The sequence below is a fragment of the Lissotriton helveticus genome, chromosome 2_1 (genome assembly GCF_964261635.1).
Source record: "Lissotriton helveticus chromosome 2_1, aLisHel1.1, whole genome shotgun sequence".
NCBI lineage: Eukaryota > Metazoa > Chordata > Amphibia > Caudata > Salamandridae > Lissotriton > Lissotriton helveticus.
Genome location: NC_136059.1, coordinates 199,128,956 through 199,153,540, shown reverse-complemented (window position 1 = coordinate 199,153,540; position 24,585 = coordinate 199,128,956). Strand labels below are relative to the sequence as shown.

The 24,585-nt window shown below is 46.1% G+C and overlaps 1 protein-coding gene across 2 annotated transcripts in view; it reads left to right on the top strand.

Annotated features, from left to right (window-relative positions):
* UBE2R2 (ubiquitin conjugating enzyme E2 R2) overlaps window positions 1–23,127 on the top strand; it is a 157,681-nt gene extending 134,554 nt beyond the window's left edge. For both annotated transcript variants that reach the window (XM_078674722.1, XM_078674723.1), the window contains one exon: window positions 22,075–23,127. In XM_078674722.1, coding sequence (XP_078530848.1) covers window positions 22,075–22,294 — 220 coding nt within the window. In that variant the 3' untranslated portion in view covers window positions 22,295–23,127. The remainder of the gene's footprint in view (window positions 1–22,074) is intronic.
* The last annotated feature ends 1,458 nt before the right edge of the window (window positions 23,128–24,585 follow it).

The following is a 24,585-nucleotide window of genomic DNA, read 5'->3' as shown; positions in this document are numbered from 1 at the left end:
AGAAAAGCGCATCAGTATGTGCTTGACATCCCAAATCTCCCTTCTCATGCGCTGTCCCATCCCTTGATTTTTCCTCCAATGCAAATAGTACTGAATCACCTCCACTTTGTAGCAAATGTCGGGCTAACGCCCTCCATCTCTGAATCTCTTGGGGTGTCACTTTTCGACCTGAGCCACTCTCCTCTTTCCTGATCCTACCTTTACCTTTCTTTCTTCTGACAGCATTCTGTGTATGTTCATCACCTGTCTTAGTCTCTCACTGTAGGGCAGAGGTCTTCAAACTTTTGTCAGCCAAGCCCCCCATCTAAACCTTTTTACACGTCGAGCCCCCCCCCCCCCCCCCACCCCCACCGCTGCCACCACCACATACAAAAATTCTGGAAGCTGGTACTCTGCATCATTGATCGCCATTCCCTCTTGCAGAGCCCAGGTTGTATAGGGGAAATAATATTAAGTAAAGTAAGTGTTTAGTAAACTGAGGTTTTTGTAGTGCATGTGCTTTTTCTAAAGTTCAAATGAAAAGAAAACAATTGGCACAAAAAATGTCATTGGTGCTTTATTTTTCACATAAAACACAACATTTAGGATAGATTAGCAAAAACGTTCCCAAAACACAGGTGTGGGAGTGCATGTTTTTCTCCACAGAGACCCTGTGGATGGATTCTTGCTTCTGCCATCCTTAGGTTGTGCTCCACTTCCAGTCTTGAGCAGTGCCTGGAAACAGGAGTGCTCACAAAATGTTGTAATATATTTTTTTCAGTTTTATATAGCGCGATCATGACCCAAAGGTATTTGAGCGCTTTACAGGAACATCTTTTACATTACACAATCATTTTTTGTAAGCACAGGGAGATTTAGCAATTTGCCCAGAATCACAGGATGTTGAGCAGACATCAAGAATTGAATCTGGTTTCCCAGCTCTACAGTCATCCGCTCTGGCTGTTGTACCACATCCTTGCCCCTAAACAAGATATCAGAAAAAGAAGTTCCACAAAACATGCTTTCTGACACAATTAAAAAAATCCCATGATTTTGTGGAGTATTGCCAGGTGTTGCCGTGTCAGTAGGAGGCCAGCCACAGTTTTCTAAGAAGGCCTAGGGGACATTTACATCCTACACATACGATATAAGTGATTCAAGAGGATATATACATCTTTATTCTCTAGCAGTATCAAGAGTCAATTTGTTAGCATAGTTGGCTTATAAAGCAGATCGCCTTCCAAAGCTTCAGAAATAGCTGCACAAGAAAACATTTAAATTTGGTCTCTGAAAGAAGTGAGGACAGATGGTAGGCATACTTGGCATTATTTGTTATATTAGGTTAGTGGACTCTGCTCTAGGGATTGGAACATGTTAAACAAGCACCAGTGACTTTAATCCAGGTCAAATTCCTTTTTCGTAAGTCACTGGTAAATTAAGTGATTTTGCCCAGGATCACAAGATGTTGAACCGATGCCAGGACTCTAACCCGGGTCCCCAGAACCAAAGTCAGCACCTATGGCATTAATGCCAAATCCACTCCTCCTTGAAACATCCAACGTTTCCACTAGTATTGGGACGAAGGGGAAAGGAGCGAGGCTTTAAAAAAATAATACTAAAAGCTCTTCACTCTTACCTGCCAGAGAATGGAATCTTCAGGAAGTATACAGCCATTGTAAACTCCTTGCAGTGAAACGTACTTCCGACGTGGGAAGCAACATGGGGCGCAACTACACCTGAACTTCGGGGTAGACTCCAAGCCAGGGCCGGCCCTAACACTGATCGCTTCAGCACATGTTGCAGCAGAAGGCCATGCTTCCGGTTTTAGACATCACATGGATCGAGGAGAGCTCCAGTAGGCAGTCTTCCCTATGAGCTGTCCCATTTCAGTCTCTGCCCTCCCTGCAAGTTTCAACAGCAGCTAGGGCCGTGGGGTCTGATTGCATTGCTGTACACTGATAATCCTTAGTCCTCCTTTGTCGCTCACATCCAAACAGACATGGCTGAAGAGCATGGGTACTGAGACAAGACACTACAGTAAGATATGTTATGGACACGATTTTATCATCTGTGAATTTACAGTATCTGAATCTGTGGTGGCAGACATGTCCAAGGCCTTAAACATGCAAGACCTCCTGTCTGACCAGTTTCGACCTGCAAAGGGTCGCAGTTCGGACACACCCTGTGGGTGCAGGCGAGTACCCAAAGTGTTGCGCCTCTGGCCTTTAAAGACCTGTGACTCCAGACACTCAGCCGAGCCCCCTGCAGCTGGGGATGCAGCAGCCCGGTCTGAGATACACGACTGGTGCCTGACAGCAACAATAGAAGGTGAAGTGCCTCCCCCTTTGGAGGGATGCTGCGCCTTCACCCCCCTCCCCCCAGCCCCCCAGTTTGAAGACCTATGCTGTAGGGAAAGGGTTTTCTATCCAAAATTCTCTCTATTACATCTGACGCCTCATGTTGTGGCACCAAACGTTGTGCTTCAGAAAACTTACTTTCTGCCAAAGCGTCTTCGTGCCAGTATTCCTTACTCCTCTGCACACTTCCGACCTGTCTAAATTCCTGTAACTCCTTTTTTCAATGTGTTATGTACTACCTCCTACATTTATTTTGCACACCTCCGTTGCCTGGTATGTGTCCCATTCATTCTAGCAATCCAACTGTGGCAATCTGATCTTTTTTTTTTTTTTTTTTGTCTTGTTTCACCATGCAGTGTCTTAAATATTGTTTTTTGCCTAAGTCCAAGGGGAATTGCAAATAAATATTGTCCTTTGTATACTGAGTCCATTGATTCAAAAATAAACTTGTTGATATAGAAACCTTTGCAATTTAATGGGCTTATACCCTTTGGATACAAAGGCTGACATTGCTCTAACCTTTTGCTAAATGCTTGACCCATTATTAAAATTAACCTGACAAATCCTGGGAACTTCAAATAGCTAACCTTGTAGGACCCAACCTCCTCAACCTAAAAAGAACCAGCTTTCATGGGGAAACCAATCCATTTGTTCCCTTTTATGAGCGCTTTCAGTCTCCTTTATCCTACTTGCACTCCTTCCACAATGACTTGGTTGAAGTATGGGTCACTCACCTTGCGTCCAGGTCATACCCCAGTTTACCACCTTTCAGTTGTGGATGCATGTTTGAAGCATCTGCGGAAGGAAAATAAACTAGTAGATGCAAGTACCTGCAGAGTGAGTGAGTGTGTGTGTGTGTGTGTATATATGTATATGTATATATATATATTGCAAGCCTGTATCCCAGAGAGACCCACACGACTCTTCTTTGAAGCATAGGCTGTTGTCAGAGGCCCTTACAAAAATGTTTGGTGTGATCTGTAGAAGATTTTGCCCAGACTGATCACATTTGTAATGTTGGGAGGCAAATATCAGGGAAATAGACTAGCAGGAGGGGTTTGGTGGCTGTCCAACTACTTTAGCAGTAGCAGAGTGGGCTGGATTTCAACTGGTATATGCAGACTGGTTTAACTATCTGCTGTCGATAACCTATTGTGAATATTACAATATATAGAGCAGGATTTTGGTTAGCACCCTTGTGTTTGGATGTTTTCTTGTCTGTCATACTTAAATGTGCCTTATTCAGTGGCATCTATCCCCCCCCCCCCATTGTTTGTCCCGCCCAAGAAACTTTGCTTGGCAGTGTTTGAGGGACTGTTCAGTATCAGTTTCTTTTTGATAGACTTTTAACTGTAGATGTATCCCCTTTTAAATACTTGCGCAGGCATCAGACTGGCTCTCTAATTTTCTGGGGAGTACCCTTGCACTCCGGAAGATGGCGTCAGCTGCACATCACTACTGCGATCAACATACTTTGGCTTGTTGCACGTTAATGTATGGGATGTTGAGACCTCTGCACTTTGCTCTGGAGAGCATGCAGCACTACCTCAGTTTACCTAGCCACTCCCTCAGTTCATCCTGATAAGCTGTAGGCTTTTTGACCCCCTTGCCCCCGTCTAAGGATACGTGATGATCATGCATATATGTTGAGAGCATTTTTCTAACACGGATTGATCCCAAGAGGGGGCTCTGTGGTCTGGAGGGTCACACAATGTACTCTATGCACTAAGCATGACCATCATCTGCTCACCAGGCTGTACAAGACGGACAGTGGTGATAACAGTAAAGATTATGGTCTAGCAATCTAATCTCTGCTAGGGAGTGGCCTATCGGCCTCTGCTGCCTTTTTAAGTGTTTTCACTTGCAACTGTATCATTGTTCCATCTTTGTGGGGCATGGATGTTGCATGTTATGCATATTTGTGTGTCTAGAGTGTGACACGTGGCCATCACCGCACAGAAATCCATCTCTTCGTTTTATCCAAATGCTAGCTAAGTTGGAGGATCTGAAAGAAACAGGTTAGTATTAGATTCCTTACCTTAGAGTATACCCAGGCGTCAGACTGAATCCCGAAAGTTTTGCGTAGCAGTACCCCTGCGCGTCGTCCACAGCCATCGGCGTCGTTGGCGCCATGATGACATCGTCGGAGTACTTAGACGCCGCCCTCGCCAGCAAGCGCCGATCCGGAAAAAGTGGTACCCTTAGTAATTTTTTGACAAAACTTTTTCTATTTTTTTTTTTTTTTTTTTTTCTGTTTTTCGAGTCGAACAACTCAATCGGTGCCGGTAGGAATGCCAGGGTTTAAGCCCTGTGCCGACTGATGTCGGTTACCGACCCCCTTCGCCGGTGCCTACATTGTTTGTGGTTCGACCACGGACTCACTGGGCAGGGCGATGTCAACGACGGTGGCGGTTCGCCACCACGCCTGGTTGAGGTCCGCCAACTTTTCGGCTGATGTCCAGAGCACCCTCATGGACATGATGTTTGATGGCAGGTGGCAAGGCATATCATGCTCTTGAACGCTTCAAGGACTCCAGGGCTACGGCCAAGTCCTTGAGCCTGTCGGCCTGTGTCAACAGCAGTCTGCCTTCCGCTCCTTTCGTGGCCAAGGAAGGGGCGCCACCACACGTCCTGCCAGCCACGGGCCGCAGACTTAACATCCAGCGCGTCGGCGGACGTGGTAATCGCGGTGGCTGTGGACGGGGACAGCGGCGAAGCCAGTCCACATCCACCCCCGCAGCATCCGCCTCAAATCCTTCCTAATCTGAGCGTTCAGGCCCATTCGACGCCAGTGGGGGCAGGGTTCGCCATCACCTCCTCCACTGGCGCACTATCACATCGGACAGGTGGGTGCTGCAAATCGTCTGAAGTGGCTACTCCCTCCCCTTCGAGGCAACCCCTCCAGCCATGCCACCGCAATACCACAGCGTGTCGGGGGATCACTTGAATCTTCTGCAGGAGGAAGTTGTGGCCCTCTTGGCCAAGGGGGCCATCGAGTGCGTTCCTGGGCCAGAAGTAGGGTGTGGTTGCTATTCCCACTACTTTCTGGTTCCTAAGAAGGGCAAAGGGGGCCTACGCCCTATCTTGGACCTCCGGGACGTCAACTGGTTCCTCCGGAAGGAGAAGTTCAAGATGCGGACTTTGGCTCAGGTCTTAGCTGCCCTAGACCCAGGAGACTGGATGGTAGCGTTGGACTTGCAAGACGCATATTTCCACATCCCCGTCCTGCCGGCCCACCGGCGCTACCTGCGGTTCATGGTAGGCCACGAGCACTTTCAGTTTACCATGCTCCCCTTCGGCCTTAACAGCCCAGCGCCCCTCAGGTGTTCACGAAAGCGAAGGCAGTGGTCGCAGCTCATCTGCGCAGATTAGGGGTGTCAGTCTTCCCCTATCTCGACGACTGGTTGTTGAAGGCGGGCTCGCCCCAGACAGTAGTCAGCCACCTCCAAACTACGGCCGACCTCCTGCACTTGCTGGGGTTCTCCATCAATGTCACAGCTATGCCCCTCTCAGAAGTTCCTGTTCATCGGAGCGGTTCTGGACTCTGTGCAGTTTCGGGTTTATCCTCCCGAACAGCGGGTTCGGGATATTCAGGCTCTGATTCCGATCTTTCAGCCTTTATCCCGAGTCTCGGTCAGGTTGACGCTGCGGAATCTGGGGCTGATGTCCTCCTGCATCCTTCTGGTGCATCACGCCAGGTGGCGGATGCGGGCTCTGCAGTGGGACCTGAGGTTTCAGTGGGCCCAGCATCAGGGCAACTTGTCCAACCATGTCTTGATCTCGGAGGGCACTGCACGTCAGTTGCAGTGGTGGCTCACGGACCACGATTGGTTCAGCTGCAGATCCCTCTCCCTTCCCCAACCGGAGCACGTAGTTGTGACGGACGGACGCGTCCCTCCTGGGCTGGGGGGCCACATGGGAGAGACGGAGATCAGAGGCCTCTGGTCTCCGGCGGAGTCCCGGCTCCACGTCAACCTTCTGGAGCTGCGGGCGATCCATCTTGCGATCCATCTTGCGCTGAAAGCATTCCTCCCCTCTGTCCGGGGGAGTGTAGTGCAAGTGTTCACGGATAACACCACCGCCATGTGGTACTGCAACAAACCGGGCGGGCGGGGGTCGTGGACCCTATGCCAGGAGGCTCTGCGTCTCTGGCAATGGCTGGAACATCAGGGCGTAATCCTGGTAGTTCAACACCTGGCAGGTTCTCTGAACGCCAGGGCGGACAAACTCGGCCGTCGGTGCATGATGGATCACGAATGGCGTCTGAACTCGGACGTGGCGCAAGGCCTCTTTCAGCAGTGGGGAGAGCCTTGGTTGGATCTATTCGCCACAGAAGAGAACGCGCAATGTCCTCAGTTCTGCGCATTGGAATTTCCAATGCGGTACGGAGACGCTTTTCGTCGCGAGTGGAGCTGCGGTCAGTCTGTTGTACGCCTTTCCGCCTATACCACTTCTGCCCAGAGTGCTGAAGAAGATAAGGCGCGACCGGGCCCAAGTTATCCTTGTGGTTCCGGACTGGGCATGAAGATATTGGTATCCAGAGCTACTCAGCATGTCTGTCGATCCCCCGATTCGTTTGCCTCTGCAGGAGGACCTTCTGTTCAGCAGCAGGGGACGGTCCTCCACCCAAACCTGTCCAGTCTCCACCTCCATGCGTGGAGATTGAGCGGCGACAGTTGAGCCATTTGACTTGCCTCCTGAAGTCTGTGATGTGATTCTGGCAGCCAGGTGTCCCTCCACAAAATCGGTATACGCCTGCAGGTGGAACAAAATTGTGGCATTGGGGAACAGCAAAGGCTGTGGATCCACTCTCTGCCCCTCTTTCTGAGGTTCTCCTCTTTCATCTTTCTCTTGCCCAGCAGGGCTCTGCTCTGGGCATTATCAAGGGCTACCTCTACCATTTCCGCCTTTTTAAGGCTACCTGATCAGCCCTCTCTTTTCAAGTGCCCGGTTGTAAATGGGTTCTTGAAAGGCATCACTCATATGTTTCCTCCTGTTCCTTTCGTGATGCCTCAGTGGGACTTGATCCCTGTTCTTACTTATTTGATGTGCGCTCCTTTCGAGCCACTTCACAATTGCCCTCTTCGTCTTCTTACTCTTAAGACTGCCTTCCTGGTTGCCATCACCTCTGCCAGGAGAGTGAGTGAGCTCCAGGCTCTTTCATCTAAGCCTCCTTTCCTTTCTGTCCATCCGGATAAGGTTGTGTTGAGACCGCGTACCTCTTTCCTGCCCTAGGTAGTCTCAGCCTTCCACATCTGGCAGTCCATCACCTTGCCCACCTTCTTTCCGCCTCCGCATCCCTCGAAAGAGGAAGAGAGGCTCCACCGTCTGGACCCAAAATGTGCGCTCTCCTTCTACCTTGATTGCACCCCCCAGTTCCGGGTGGATGACCAACTCTTTGTTGGTTACGTGGGTGCTAAGAAGGGACGGGCGGTGCACAAACTGACCATCTCTTGGTGGGTCGTGTTGTGCATTAAGGCATGCTATTCTTTGGCTAAAAAGGAGCCTCCTGTGGGGCTGAGGGCCCATTCCACTCTGGCCACGGCGGCTACTACTGCCCTGGGCCGTTTAGTCCCCTTGCAGGACATCTGCCAGGCAGCTACGTGGGCCTCGCTGCAGACGTTCGCAAGACACTACTGCCTGGACAGCCAAGTCCGGAGAGATGGCTTTTTCGGCAGTTCCGTTCTCCAGGACTTTCTGGTGTGATTATTGGTTCGCAGACCCACCTCCGGGGTTGGTATTTCTGGGGTATTTATTCTAAGGTAAGGAATCTAAAACAAACCTGTTTCTTTCAGATGCACAAGTTACTTACCTTCGGTAACGATATATCTGTAGTAAACAGTAGTTAGTATTAGATTCCTTACCGCCCCACCCATCCTCCCCGTTCTGCGAACCGACATCTAGGGTTAAGGTTCTTCCCTTTTAGGGCCCTAATTTCATGGCACCAGTGTTGATTTTTATCATGGATCTGCGTTTCTGGCGCGGAAAAGCTATGTATAAGTACTGACAGCGCGCGAGGGCGGTTTTTAAGTACTCAGACGTCGGCTTTTAAGTACTCCGACGTCATCACTGCACAGACGCGGACGACGCCTACAGACGCGCAGGGGTACTGCTACGCGAAACTTTACGGATCCAGTCTGACACCTGGGGATATTCTAAGGTAAGGAATCTAATACGAACTACTGTTTCTTAAAGATATATCGTTACCGAAGGTAAGTAACTTGTGCGTTGAGGACAACCAACATAACGTGCATTTGTAAAGCACGTTCCCCCATGGACATCTTGGCGCTGAATAACAGATACTTGTTACCCAACTCAGTGGTGTTTTATTTATTTATTTATGCATTTTATAGAGCGCACAACTACCCATGGGGCTGTCAGCGCTAGAGGACTGACGGAAAGATAGGTAGACACGATTGATTATTGATTGAAAATCCAGGTCTTTATCTGTTTTCTAAACTATTATCGACCTCCGAAGGATGAAAAGCTGCCTGGACCCGCTGGAATTTGAACCAGTGACCATGAGGTCAAACACAGGCCCCTATAGTGGCCGCATTAGTCCACTAAGCCACAAGACCTGGCCAAGACTGCAGATGTGAATTGCAGGGATCTAGGAAATTTCAGGGGTCCGCTATAATGGTACAGCCTTTGAGGTACGGAGGTGATGAGACAGAGGGCCCTTTTGAAGGTTAGGCAATTCCACGGTTCATTCCTTGGCCATTATTCACTGGAAGGTAAGTAATTGGTGTTATTTGAGACAACTTCACGTCTTTTGTATTTTTGTGGGTTTCTTATGACCAGAGACACCAGCTCCACACCAGTGGTGAATAAGAAATGCTGTGTTCCAGAGTTGGCTGTAAATCACCAACTCCCCATGCCAGATTTGGGACCAGAAATATGGAAACTTCGACTACTAGGCGGTGCTGCCTGGACCATTCTCGGAGAGAGCTCTGACTGACTTCTCAGAAAAGGTCATGAAAGGTGCCCTCACCCAGAGGAGATGCTGCTCAGGAGTCCTGGTAGGACGAGCAGAAAAAAATCCACTGTTACACCAATGGAGGACCTGCACCACACAGCAAGGGTCATAACCAAAAGTATAGTAGTGCCCCCGCATTGTGGACAGAATGGTGTGTATAGTAGTGCCCCCGCATTGTGGACAGAATGGTGTGCCTCCTTGGACTTTATAGTTAGAAACTGGAGCCATTCCAAGTTCTGTTGGTGAACCCGAGTTACCTGAAGCCATGAGGCAGAGGAATTTGTGGCTGGGCCCAAGGAAGAAATGAAGCTTCAAAATGAGTTAGATGTGATCAATACATCACCACCACAGATTCCTCAACTGGTACTGGTGTGTTCTTCACTGACCTATTTCACCTTGATGTTACTGTAGCATCACTTTAGCAGAAGTTGTCTGGGCTGTGGTGAAGAAACTACCCTCGAGCCCTTGGGCTGTGCAAGACATAACACCTGGAGCAGCACTGTTAGAGTTCTGCAGGCAGCCTGTAATGTGTGAACAACAAAGCTTCTGTGCAACCCAGTGGAACCCAAAAAGTAGGAGAGGGCAAACTCCAAGTTCATTCGGAAGGTAATCCATCACAAGTGCCTACCCATGATTAGGTCCACCTTGCCAAAGAGTAACCGCATCCCTAACAAACCCCTTTCAGGAAGAGCAATGTAAACTGTTGAGGACTGGTACCATAAGAGGTTGTCCCAGGGGAACCGCATAGGCGGCCTCCCTCAGTAGATGCGAAAAGTTGTTGGAAGATCCAGTAAATGTGGTACTTTCTAAAGTATTGTGTTCAGTATGAAGTTGTTTGTGATTACGGTAAGCACTGGTTGGAACTTGTGTTACTAATTGCATTGGTTGTCTTATTCAATTCGGAGTCCTTAACCACACACACCACCTCCCTGAGTAAGCCTTGGATTCATCAACTTCGCTATCCTGATGGTTGTGCCACCAGGTTACACGTCGTGCTGTGTTGTGTGCTCAGTTGTGAGGTTAGGCCCTTGGACATCCAAAGTCAAAAGCTCTGGTTGTCACTCTTGTCTGCCATGGGACTTGTAAAAAAAAAAAAAAATCAAAGCTTTTGTCTTTTTATAAAAAAACATCATTCCAGGTAGCTGCTAGCCTCCTACCTTATCGATCTGATAGATCAATCAGTCTTTTTAAAAAATTTTAAAAGCTTCCAAAGGTTACTGTCTCATCAAATTGTGGACACACTTCCAAAATGTATTTTTCTGTTTGTAAATGCGAGAATTAAACTATAATCTATTAATTTTAGATTGTGGTAAGCACATCAGGATCATTCCTTGAATATGATTTTTTAAAGCATATATTGAAGTACACATCAGTAGAAACATAGAACGTCCACTAATTCCTTGAGGGAAAAAGGGAAATAACATTTTGAACTCCTCCTGTAATTTTCATTATTCAATATCTCAAAAGCAATTATTCCCAGTTCTAAACATTAAAAGGTGTTCTCATAGGTAAAGCCCTTCTCTTTGCAGTACTTCCAAATGCCATGATTATGGCATTATTTTCTGAGCATTATACGTCCTGGTTTGAGTGGGTATGCCCATATGTGTTAAGGATTTCTTACATTTTCTGCCCTCTAGCTTCATGCTACAGTAACGGACGACTAGTCCATAGGTTCTTGATGTTTGTTACAAACTTTTCTTTGTGTCCTAGAATCTGCTGGTTGCTATTCTTCATGTGTACCATCAAGCATTTTGTAATGCCTCATACACTGTAGATTTGAAAAATTGTTAATTTTTATTTTTTTTATAAACTCTTTTCATTAGGTTAGTAACCCGCACCTGGCAGTGCGTCAATCAACAAACATTTCCATACATTTGCATTGTTATTGTCTTTACATCCATGTATCTTTTTGTACACCGTATAGAATCAAATTGTTCACATCTTTGCACTGTTTTATATCCCCAATTTCTGGATTTGTGATAAACAGTCAATGTTTAACTCAATCCATCTTACTGCATGGCGCTGAAACTCCATTTGGTGTGGTGATGAGGTACTTTTGTTGGCATTCTCTAGACCTGTACGTGTAATTAATTCAGGGCAGCTAAATGGGCTGCCCTATAGGAATTCTGCTTGCGCTACCCTGTGGGGGTTGCAGTGCACATAATAGCTAGCTCACCCAGTTTGTTTTCTGAATGTGGTACATAGTCCTGTTGATCACGTTATAAAATCAGAGCTACAAGTCCTCAAATGCAAAGAAAAAATATTGACTTGGAGTTACTGTTGAATTTCCCTGGCATATTTGAGACTGCTGTGTTTCTCAGGAGGATGCCCAGTTTGGCTATGAATTTACTCATTTCCATTTTGCTTTTTTACATTACCTCATGCTACCTTTCATCGTTTCAGTGCTGTAGAATCTACCCACCCCCTGCGAAAGGAAAAAGCTAGGACATTACAATTGGAAAACACAAGAGTGTTTATTCCTAGTTTATAGATTATTTTCTATTTTTAATACCTACCTCTGTCATTGGCAGAACTTGATGACATCCCTGCAGTTTATTTACTATGGTCTGGATTTTGATCTGTTGGCCTACATGCCATCTTAAGTCTGCTTGTGGAGAAATGATTGACAGGAAAATATCCATAGCCAATTATTTTTGTTTTAATCAGAGGAAAAGTTTGTAGAACTCTAGTGGAAGCGATTTGAGCCAGGGGTTTTCCAAGACTCAATGGTTGTTAATGCTTGTCTTAATTTCTACGGAAGCATTGCTTCACTTTGGGCTGGGGAGAAGGTCGTCAAGGCGCAATTGAGGGCTGTTTGTCTGCCAGATTCTCTTATCCCAGGAATGATCCTCCTTTTTGATTTTCCCAGTTTGTGCCCAGGCTCATTGGAGGCGGCTAGTCTGTGAGTAGAGTTCCCACCTTATTTATCTTGTAGTAAGAGCTGCCTCATTTTAAGAAGCTATCTTTTGGCTCAATGTAATCTTTGGGCTTTTAGTTGGCCCTTGACTATAGCCTTTTGTCTTTCGGTTGTCCTAATTGTTTTTGGTTTGTCCTGTTCAGAAAACCTTATATCCTCTGAATGCTTATTTTGAAGTAACCTAGCCTCCCTGACAGACTATCTCAATAGCTTTGATCACTCCACAAATCTTCCTTTTGAATGCAACCTATATAGTTTGCAGTGACAGTTTAGGGGGAGGGACGGAAGGGGGGGGGGGGGGGGGGGTTGGCAACAAAATATTCCCTAATTGCCACCTCTATGGCAGGTCTTTGTACAGAGTCTTAAGACATCCAGTTTTATGTGCCCCCTGTGGACCCCAGCGGAAGGCAGGCGTACCTTCCCCACCCCAGTTATAGGTAGTGTGTGAAAAAAACCTAGTCTGTGGTGTGTACATGGGAATAGAAATAGTCCTTTGTGTCTGGATTCAGGAAAAGCCATGCTCCTACACGCTCCAGTTCAAATATCTCTTTATTGAGATGTTCCAACGTTGCTCCTATGACTATGTATACATGCTTTTTTTTTTGTATTCCTTTCGGGGTCTCAGGCAAGGATGAGATGACTTTCTACTATTCCTCTTTTATATCATAGAACTTGTTGTCAAATGTTTTGCGCAGGCAGAAGTCTTATGTGTTATTTGGGGCATGGAAGTTTAACAGTGTTATGTGAGACCTTGATGAAACGCACCTTGCTTTCCCTTGTAATATGTTCTCCTTACCCTCAGTTGAAGCATTGAATTGTTGGCAATATTATAAGCGCTGCATGTTCGTTTGATCCTTTTTAAGCTGTTGGATTTATTTGAAAATGTCATGTTCCCTATTTGATAAATCCTTTCTCATCAGGCAACTGTGTAAAGTCCCATCACACTTGAAGACCAGTTTAAGAGAACAAGGATACTTTGTATGCATTGAAACATCCCTATGACAGTCTCATGTCCCTTCTGGATCTGTTTGCGGGTTTTGCTACATTGTGTGCTTCCTCCCTTCTAACAAGTACATTTAAAAAGGCCAACCGGGCCAGTCCAGGTATCCCTACCTAATTTGTTCCGGTGTAAAAACATTTGGACCCCATACAGGGAAGGCTTCTCATTGGGACTTATTGAGAGGGGACCTCGCTCTTCCAACACAAGTGCTTTTATATAGTCTATGGTACCTTTCTGCACAGCCTCTCCCCTTGGCACATCAGAGTTCTCCCAGTAGTTAATGGTAATATAATTAGGGTGCTGGGTCCTGTGTTTTTTCCCACACCCTCCTGCCATGTGGGTCCTTGATCTCTGCTCCAAGGGGCATGCTCTTTAGGTGAGAGATGACTGCTTTGGCTTTTCTTATGGGCACTGAAGACCAATGACCTCTGATGACTTAAAACGCAGGAGTGATGACCTTTCTGCTGTGAGGACCAGACTACACTGTAGAACACCAGGATCCGTTCACGAGCTGTCCCACGTCGGAAGACTAGAACCAGGGGGTTCTGTATCCGACGGGAGCACCAACAAGCTTTGATAACAGCAACAGGCGTGGTAAACTAAAAGGAGCAACTTTGGGGCACGCAAGGTCCAAGGGACTCATCAATTGCAGGAGAGTCTGCGCAGGCCCCGAACAAGCGGGGGAGCCCACTAAAGCCAATGAAGACCCTCAAGAGGTCCATCCACAGGCCAAAGGCTAGGAGTCTCAAGAAGACATTCTGCAGCTCACCAAAGATGCAGGCCCACCGTGCAGAGGATGCGATGAGGACGAAGATCTTGTCAAGAAGAGATGCTGGAGGCTGAAGCTTCTTGTAGCCCGAAGATCTCTGGAGTACAGAGCCAGTACAGCAATGGCAAGTAGACACTGTGCGCAGGGGTTTTGTCCCATCAGTTCAGACTAGGGATACTGGCCTCCAACTTAATGAGAGGACAGGTCAGGCCTCGAGGGAGTTGCAGAACCACCACCTGTGTTGCTGAGCCTTTCGGAGTCCTTGGGACGTTGGGAGCAGCAGACCGGCTGGCTTCAGTGCGGTGCCTGCAGATGCAGGGGAGTGACTCCTTCACTTCAAGGAAGATTAATTTGGGTGTCCTTGATGCCCACAGCCTGGAAAGGAACATGGGTGAAGCACAGATGACGAAGAAGACTCGCAGAACAGTGAGACCAGGAGTCTTCCTTGGTGCAGTCTCTATTCCAGACACATTCCAAGCTGCCCAGACGATTGAAGCTGAAGTAGTTTAGAGTTTGAATCTTGTCCCACGACTAATCTGAATAGCCACCCACAGGTAAGGCCTGTAAACACTAAAAAAGTGGTTAGGACGACTCTGGGGTCCTTCCCAGAGGAGGGACTGGACAGAGGGGAGGATACTCATGTCCTTCGTCCAGTTTCGCGCCATCGCGTGAGCCAAGGCTCCCTGAACTGGCCCAAACTAGAGTATGCAAGGAGGGCACCAAATGTGCCCTTCAAAGCAGTCTGGCGCTGGCAAGCCCTCCACCCAGCCTAATACAGTAAGTCCTGTCTGGGAGGTGATCACACCTCCCTGTGACAGGAAACCCATTGTTCTACCTGCCCCCTGCTTGAGCTCAGTACCAGGAGGGCAGAATAGTGTCTGTGGTCGGCAGCAGCACTAGCTTGCTAGCAGACCCTGGAAGGCAGTTAGTGGGAGTCGGGGGGGGGGGGGGGGAGGTTCCTGGAGAAGCCCCCCCCCCCCGTGCATGAAAACATACCTCCAACATGTTTGATACCAAAAGTGCCCAGGTTCGACACAGCCAATATATAGTTAGCCATCGCTCAATGACACATGACCACTATATGTATCAAAATGGCGGACCGCACTTACAAAGCCTGGAGAATCAACTCCGGGGTTTATAGGTGGTGTCCTGCTCATGCGGGGCATCCTCACACTTATAACCTAGCACCCTGCCTTCAGGAATGAAAGGCCTGCATTAGGGGTGACTTATAGGTTTTAAGGAAACATATCTATCGTAAGTGGTGCTAGCACCAACTTACACATGCTGCAATGACAGGCCTGTAGTCCGTTTGAGTGGGATCTCATGGGTGGCATAATGCATTCTGCAGCCAATGATACACCCCTGGTGTACCTATGTCATGGGTACCTTAGTACCATATACTAATGACTTGCATGGGTACACTAGCAGCCAATTGGGAAGGTGTCAAAGTACTGACCACTGTCAAATTCAGGTAGAAAGCACTGTGACTGGGGCCCTGATAAGCAGGATCCCAGTCAGACTAGTCATAAAACAGAATAACACCTACAAAAGTGGGGGTAACCGTGCTCACCTCTGTCAGTGGAACATATTTTGTGAGGTTACTTTCTTGTGCCCCAGATTGGGGGTACGCCCGCTGGAAATCCAGAGAAGACTTGTAGGACCTGTTACTGGGCCCCCATACCTCAGCCATTGGTAGCGTTCCACAATCTCCTGCAGCAGAAATTATTCTGCTTCATGGGGTGGTGCTTATTTACCTTTTCCCCCAGTAGGCTTGTGGCTGAGCGTCCTCCCAGGACTGCTGCTTTGGGAGTGGGGGAAAAGTCTGCTCTTCAAAGTCTAGTGACTATGAAGCCGGGTGTGTGAACTAGATGAGGGCACGCTAGGTCCATTTATGGGCCCCGGTCACTGCTTACTCCCCAGGGCCCGCAGTACCCGGTCACCAGTTCTTGAACTGGGGGCTTAGGTCTGTTTGTTGAGCAGGCGCAGCAAGTGCCAGAGTGCCCTATCCCAGCACCCGTCTCCAGCACCTGTGATGCTTTTCAGCAACAGGGTTTTGTAATCCCACTGGTAATTACTTGTCTGCCGTACAAGGCACCTTGTGCACCAATGTTGATTGCAGCTGTTGGAGAGGTTCTCCGTGGTCCCAAAGCCCCTTGGCTGCTTTTGGCACTGCCAATCGCCGTAGGGACCAGATGTCTCAGCCTAGGCTGATTTATTTTCCTAGAAAGGGAGGATTTCCGCTGCTAGTTCGATTTTTGAGGCGGAAAGCCGGGAATCAAGGGACGCTTTTTAAACTATGTAAATTGTATTTTGCACTCTGCACTTAAATTGTTGTGTGTTGCTATTTTATCTGCTGCATCCACTTACCCTGCAGGTCTCGCGTTCTTCAGCTGGCCGATTTAGGGCTGACTGGGGACAAGGGATCGGTCTCTTCCCGAGCGCATTTTTCGTGGTCGCCATTTTGAGTGAGTGCAGGTTGGCGGGCTAGTGCTCAGGGCTATACTGGCCATTGAGTACTTAATGACCATCCCAACGCTTAAGCGCAGCGGACGCGCGCAGGCGCGCCAGAGGCAAGCCCGTCTGCGGGCGGCCGGGGCTTGGGGCCAGAACCCCTGGTCAATCTCAGCACGGTTCCCTGAGATACTCCCGGGAGGCCCTTCTCTCTCCGATATAGTCACTGTACAAAGGAGGCGGCTCCCTTAAACTGTGATCGGAGCCCTTTCTTCTGTCATGGCTGTGGCTTTCCATCACTACCCCCCAGATCGAGAGTAAAAATAGGCACTGCAGACTTTGCGCAGTCCACCCCCAAGGATCTAGTTTTTACTTTCTTTAGCCTTAATTGTGGGTCACTTCAAAAACATAAACGAGACATCTTTGACCTACTGTCGGGCTCACAGCCAGACGCTGTCTTTCTTACAGAGACATGGTTAAACGAGAGCTCCGGCCCTGATATTGCCACTGCTCTCCCTCCAAACTACACTCTTATGGGGAGAAATCGCGTTGGCAAAGAGGGAGGCGGCATAGCTATTATTTTTAAAAATATATATACATGTAAATGGGATGATCTTGTTCTCCCTGAATGCGAGGCGGGTCTCTTTAAACTGCTGCTCTCTCCTAATTTTACCATCTCTGGTACCCTCATCCATCGCCCCCCCAGGACCAGTGAGTTCCTGGGCTGCCTCATTTTCCGATCACATTGCCCAGCTTCTGCTTCAGGCTCCCAACTTTCTGATCGTGGGCGATCTTAATATGCATTTTAATGACACTTCCCTAGCCACTATTGCCAATTTTATCGCGGACCTAGCAGCGCTTAATATCACTCCATAATTCTGGCCCTACTCGCAAAGCAGGTAATCTGCTTGATCCGATTTTCTCCAATTTGACTATGGTGTCATGCGAATCTGCTGTCCCCATTCTTTGGTCTGCTCATTTTTTGGTTGAATTTCAAATTAAATATGGGCAATCTCTGGAAAACTCTTCTATTTCTGGGCCCAGAAATAGCAAAAATTGGAAAAATCTGGACGTTGACTAACTGAATCTTTGCCTTGAGAATACAAGACCAGTGACTTCTATTACCACGATGGAGGAAGATGCAGTCATTCATCATTGGCTTGGTTCATCCATAGACTCCGGTCTACCCCCGACTAAGAAGAAACACACTTATTGTCATCCCCCTGCTCCATGGTTCTCTGAAGCTCGTAAGCAAGAAAAAACTAAATGCAAGAATCTAGAAAGACAATGGCGTAAATACTATGATCCTAAAATCAAATCATTGTATAAATCTGCCCTTAGTAATTCTCATACACTTTGTAGTGACGCCCGAGCAAGGCACGTTAATTCAACTATTCTTGAAGCTCAGAACTGTCCCAAAGTACTTTTTAAGGTTGTAAAGGAACTCTCCGGAGCTGCTTGTCAGCCAAAACCCCCCTGTCTTGATTCCAAACAGTGCAACGACTTAGCTGATTTTTTCATTAATAAAATTGCTACTATTTATGCTGAGTTTGATAAACAGGCTGATATCCCTTCTACAATCTCTTTAACCAATGTCCTGCTAATGAACACCCTACTCAGATCTCCATATTAACTGATGTTACTATTGGTCTAGATAAATGGACCCCACTTGATGCCACCTCCTTTTGCAGCATCCTGAGTGGCATCAAATCAGGATCTCCAAATGATCCGTGTCCTCCGTCAGTTTTTCAAACTTTGAATCAGTTTTCACTGAATTTAATCATAGAGCTATTGAATATGTCCCTAGCTGAAGCTTCAGTCCCGGCAGCATGGAAACATGCCATGATTGTGCCCTTGCTGAAGAAAGCCAATTTGGACCCCGAGGAACAATCTGATTTTTGTCCTACTTCTCTCCTCCCCCATTTTTTCTAAAATTTTGGACAAGCATATCAACACCCAGCTCACCAGTTTTGTGGAAACTCGTGATGTCCTGCATACCTCTCAATCTGGTTTTAGGGCAGGATTCTCCACGGAATCCACACTGCTGGGTGTTACGGAAAACATCCGTTTACAGGTAGACAGAGGAGAAACGGTGGCACTTATTCTTCTTGATTTAAGTGCCGCATTTGATACTGTTTCTCATACCATCCTTCTAACCACCCTTCAATCTTATGGTATTACTGGACTTGCACTAAAGTGGCTTTCTAGCTTCTTACTACAAAGAACCTTTCAGGTTTTTTCGTCGACTTCTAGCTCCAAAATCCATGTTTCTCAGTATGGAGTCCCTCGGGGCTCCATACTAAGTCCCCTACTTTTCAATATTTATGTAAGTCCACTGGCCAGAATAGCGGAGCAAGCTGGGCTCACGGTATATTCCTATGCCGATGACACCCAGATCATCTTCTCACTGTTGGCTAAAACTAAGCCCGATACATCGGGGCTCTGTGTAGGGCTAACCAGTATTGCCGATTGGATGCACACCAACAAACTTAAGCTAAACGGTGGAAAAACCGAACTTCTTCTCTTCTGTAACAAGTCCCTCTGGGGCCCTCAACATTGGCCATCCCAGATGGGATCACTCCCACTTCCAGTACAATCTGCCCGCAATCTGGGCTTCATTGTCGATGACCAGCTGACAATGAGGCAACAAGCAGTTAAAGTAGCGCCCACCTGTTTTGTCATTCTTAAGTGGCTTAGGAAAATTCAATGGATGCTTCCATTACACACCCAGAAAACTGTAGTCCATGCTCTTATATCATCTAGACTGGACTATGGGAATGTTATATCTGGGTGCAAGCAAAGAAGTATTACATAGGCTACAGATTGTACAAAATTCTGCTGCCCGATTGCTATGTAAAACTTCCCTACAGAACTCCAATTTCTGCCTCATTGCATGATCTTCACTGGCTGCGGATCAACAATCGTGCTAAATTTAAAGCGCTGTGCTATATGCACAAGATTAATTCTGGCAAAGCACCTCACTACCTTAAGGCCTTTGTTCATCAATACCGCCCCTCCCGCACACTTCGATCTTCCAATCAGCACCAATTTAAAATTCCTAGGATCAGACGAGTCAGAATGGGTGGACACTCCTTTTCTTGCTTAGCTCCCTCACTCTGGAACTCTCTGCCCTTTTACTTGCGCACCGAACAACATTACTTCAAATTCCGTAAAGACGTAAAAACTTGGTTGTTTAATCAATAACTTCTTTTCGGTCCTGTTCTATTCTCTAGCTTCTGTTCCTTGGTTCTTTTGTGCTCCCTAGTGCCGGGAAACCTACGGGTAGCTGTTGCGCTGTACAAATCTAATGAATAAATAAAATACCAGGCTGGAGAGGAACAGTGGTGCCCTGCGTCCTTCTCCATTTTCTGCTTCGCCACAGCACAATACTTTTGCTTCTAAGCAACATCTCCTTTTTCTGATTCTGACCTTCAGCCCTACCTGACCTTGTTCTGGCTAGTTGGCTTTCTTGCTGTGATAGGTGGTAGCCTTATATATTCCGCTCAAGTTTTTAATGATCTTCCCCTTCCGTCTGTTAGGTTTGGTGTTCGTATGAAATCACTAACGGGTAACTGTTCTTATAGAAGAATACCGGCCTAATCGGCTGCGGAAGGTGTTGCTAAAAGAAAAAATTAAAAGTAACTTATCTCAAGTAGAGAAGTATCAGATTGGATAGAATGGCTTAGTGGTGAGTGCTGTAGTGGTGAGTGCAGGTGTGTGGGGTTAATGTGAAAGTGGGTTAAAAATAACGGTACCCCTAGTAGTTTTTATTCTTGGATACATTCGGTATGGTTAAAAACAAAAAAACTGTCAGCCCTTACTCCAATGAGGAGGGTTAGTTCAATTCACGCAAAGTGAGGAGTGTAAAAGGTCATGGGGTCGACATGTTTTACGCCCTAGTGGTCCATATTGGATCTTTGACGTTTCATCTGGACCGACAGAAGATGTAAAATGTGAATAGACAAACATGGGTCAAAGGAAAACATACACCCTGTTGCATGAACCCTAGTCAGGTTTGTGGTCGTGTTGTCTTTCAAACAGTCGTTCAAAACCACTTCAAAGTATTAACCAAACCCAATCAATGCATGGGGATGCCTCAACGGGGTGAGGCAGGCATCTCTATGGGTTACAGTGACCCTTGGGAGGTGTGTGGCATTCGCACCTACCCTAGTCTGCTGGTCACCAGAAGGTTAGCATGTTAGACAGAGGCCGTGATCTTCAGATTTACAGAGTTGATGGAACGATAATTTTGGCTCTTAATTTTTTTCTCTACTTCTGATACATTGGTATGCATTGAGGTGTTCAGATGCATGTTGGATTGTTAGATCTAAAATTTAGTTTTCCAGCAGGGCTGGTTGAGCTATCAGTGTAAAAATTGTTAGAAATGTGTTTAAAGGGCCGGGCCTTTCATGAATGTTAGACAGTTGGTTCTTTTACTTTTTGATTTTTTTTCTTTAAATGATCTTCCCCTCCATCACCCAAGAAGCCAAATGAAAGTAGATGGAGGTATTTGTTTTTGTTCACAGATATACTAAAGGGTGTAGAACGGTACTCCAGTTACCTTTTTGGTACCAACCTAGGGAACCCAAGTATCGTGAATTCGGCTGTTGCAAGAAGAGAATGTTGTGTGCTACAGTGACTATTGCTTCAAAAACCTGTAGACACAAGTTCTACTGAACATTTTACCTCCTTAAGCCACTTATTCACACTGGAGCTACCTTTCGCCCTTTGATATGATCCCCTATCCTTGTGCATTACAATAAATCTGAGACCAGCTCCCCAACTGTCTTTTTAGGGCAGAGAAATGAAGATGCCATAAGAGAAAAATTGGAAGAATGTTATAATGCCACTCAATTAATGTAACATACTATGTGAAGGGTCAGGCAGATTGTAAAGGTTAATGTTGGAGATGGTAGGGTAGTTGGCGTCTTCATTTTCACAGTGACTTGTGTGGTTGCACAGTGGTTGTTGACATACTGCTCCTGCATTTCTTTAAGTTTATGGGATAGTGATTCAGCAACTTGGTGGTCGCCACAGAATGATCAGAGTTTACAGTAAACATGACCAGGTTGAATGAGGTCACTTTTTCAGGGGGCAGGGCTTGGGGGACTGAAGTGATTGTTTCATGCAAATCGAGGGGCCTGGTTCAATTAGTGTTACAAGAAAGGTAGAAAAGTACACAGTCCTGTGGTAGAATAAATGGAAGCAAAGAAAATCAGGGCAAGAAAACACATATTTTTCCTGTTACAGTGTGGTAGCGGATACCTTCCTTGTTTCGCTTCTGGAAAGCTTGCCTGGTCGGTGTGCCCTCTTTCTGACAAATAGATTTATCATCTCCCTTCCTGGGTGTAAAGCGAGACTATACAAAGAGTTTTGGTAGTTCATTTCTGAACTGTTGGAATTCTACTTCTGATGGTGTAACTTCAGACCATATAGTGTCCCTAACCATTCTTGTGTTCAGTAGTCACTACCTCTTTCTGTTTATCACTTCCCAACTTGTAGTAATCTGACCTTGTCTTCTGGCTTTGTTTGGACTTTAAGTACCTACATCGAACTTGAATGGCCACTTCCTCTTTTTACAGAAGCTACATTATTAAACTAATCTTTTTTTCTTTTACTTTGCAGAAAACAAGTTTTGGCTACAAAAGCTGAAGCAGAGAAGGATGGAGTAAAGGTCCCCACCACGCTAGCAGAATATTGCATCAAAACTAAAGTGCCTTCCCATGACAACAGTTCAGACTTGCTTTACGATGATTTATATGATGATGATATTGATGACGAAGATGAAGAGGCAGAGGATGCCGACTGTTATGATGACGATGATTCTGGGAATGAGGAATCGTGACCTACTTGGATGGGCTATTTTTCATCCTCACTTCCCCCTTATTACCCTGATGACTCAGGCCAAAAGGAGTAGCGATAATCTAGCGGCAGCCAACAAAACAAATATATATATGGGGGGGAACAAAAAACTTGTCTTCTGCTGTCTCCTGTTGTGTGGATCTCGATTGCTCCTTTTTATGGACCTCTTATGGAAAGAGAAGGAACTTCCACAGATTGTCCCTGAATTGTTGCATTCTTTAACCCTTCATCACTGTATTAAGATTTTTTTTAAAGGAAAGTCAAACACCCCCTTCTTTTAGGAAACAAAATATCTCAAAAATAGTTAACACAAAAGTTTGTTTAGATTCTGTGAGGAAGTAAAACCTACGAATCTCTCACATCAAGGTGTTTAATGTATTTGTAAGCTGGGGGCACTCCATGGGCGCCGGATCCTAAGTCGTAAGTAATTTGTAGCATTAAAAAAAATGGGGAAAATGCCAAGGTTTAGCTAATCAAAAAAGTGATAGTGTGTGCACATGTTTCATTCTTTTTTTTTTTTTTTATCTTGTGGTGCATTTTTTTTTTGTTTATGGTGTGGGGTGAAAGTGATGAGCTACTGTGAGCTTGATGGAATGTTACTGAAAGGTACAGTATTCCAGTATAATTTGTCATTTGCATATATGTATATCTATCTTTATAAATTACGAAGATATGTACATATATACCCCTTACATAAAACACATTTCTTTAGTTTGATGTCACAGGATAAAGTTGAGGCCCAGATGGCCTTGATTCGTTTTTTATGTTTTGAAATGATTGTGAATTTGAGCCCTGAAATAAACATTTAATATTTAACCTTTGATCTGTTGGACAGTATTTTTTGTAACTTACTTTTGTATGTAAATGAACCTTTTAGGTTTACTGTTGCATAGCACTAAATGCTGGCAGTTTAGCGCTTGCACCCCATTTTTTACTCTTATGATGTCAAACCAAATCTTAGGGCTGTTACCACCTTAACATTAATCTAAATCATTGATATGACTCATCAGTACCATGCCTAGTTTGAACACTATGTTGGTCAGTGTCAGTCTGGTTCGGTCTTGCTGGTTATCCGCCTTCAATTTACTAATTTCATACCAGTTGCTTTTTCTTAAGCCAAGCTACAGAAAGTTTGATCCAATTGTCCAATTGTGCCCTCCTCTCTCCTCCCTCCCATCCTGTACACCACCTACCCAAAACTCCAGATTTCCGAAATGTGTATCAAGCATTGGGTATTTCTGAAACACTTTCAAAAATGCTGTGTATCAAAATATGAAAAACTGCTCCTGTGGTCTAGGATCCTTAGTATTTGGACCATAAAGTGCTGCACACGAAAAGTCCAATTTATTGACCTTTACTTTTCTGATCTAACCCATTGACCGGAGTCATCAGGATGGATTTAAATAATTTTTCTTTGCCATTCTCCTTCTCCAGCGTCCTGTGATGCTTTTCAGCAACATAATTTTGTTGCCCCACTGGAACATCTGGTCTGCCTTATAGGGCACCGTATTGCACCAATGAGGCTTATTTTCTTCCATATCTCCAATAGACGCAGCATCCGTAGCCATTGTGTTTCTCAATAATTCATCTTAAAGGTATCATTTCTTCTATGTTGATAACTGATTATCATGCTTCCTGGATCTTGGCAATGAACATAATCCTGGCATAACTTATCCCAAAAGATGCATCACACCCAGGGGGCCTCGGCAGTGATTCTACTGAACGGTATGTTGACATCAAGTTTCAGTACCACAAGGGGAACGAGGCAGGGTTGTCCCATCTCGCCCTTACTTTTCGATCTATACATAGAACCTCTGGCCCAAGCAATCAGATTAGATGAATCAATTGTTCCCTTCAGTGTCCATCAGCCCGATTCTATTTAATGTTTACTTGAAACCTTTGGTCACCCTAATTAAATCATACAACATGACCACAGTAAACTACGCGGACGACACGCAGCTTCTTCTCTCCTGGGAGGGCGAAGATTCCATCCCCTTAGAAGCTTTCCACAACTGTCTAAGAGACACCGCGAGCTGGCTGCACAGAAACTCCCTCCAGTTTAACTCCTCGAAAACCGAGGTTCTGTTTTGCCCTGCGAGCCGTATATCGCGCCCTCTGCCTGCTGAGTTTTGGCCCCCGGAAAACTCTAATAACCCGCCACCGGTCACCAGTGTCCGCAACTTGGGCGTCATGCTTAACCACCAACTAAGCATGGAAACGCAGGTTTCAAGAACAGTCGCTACCTGCTCAGGCCTTATACGCTCACTGCGCAAA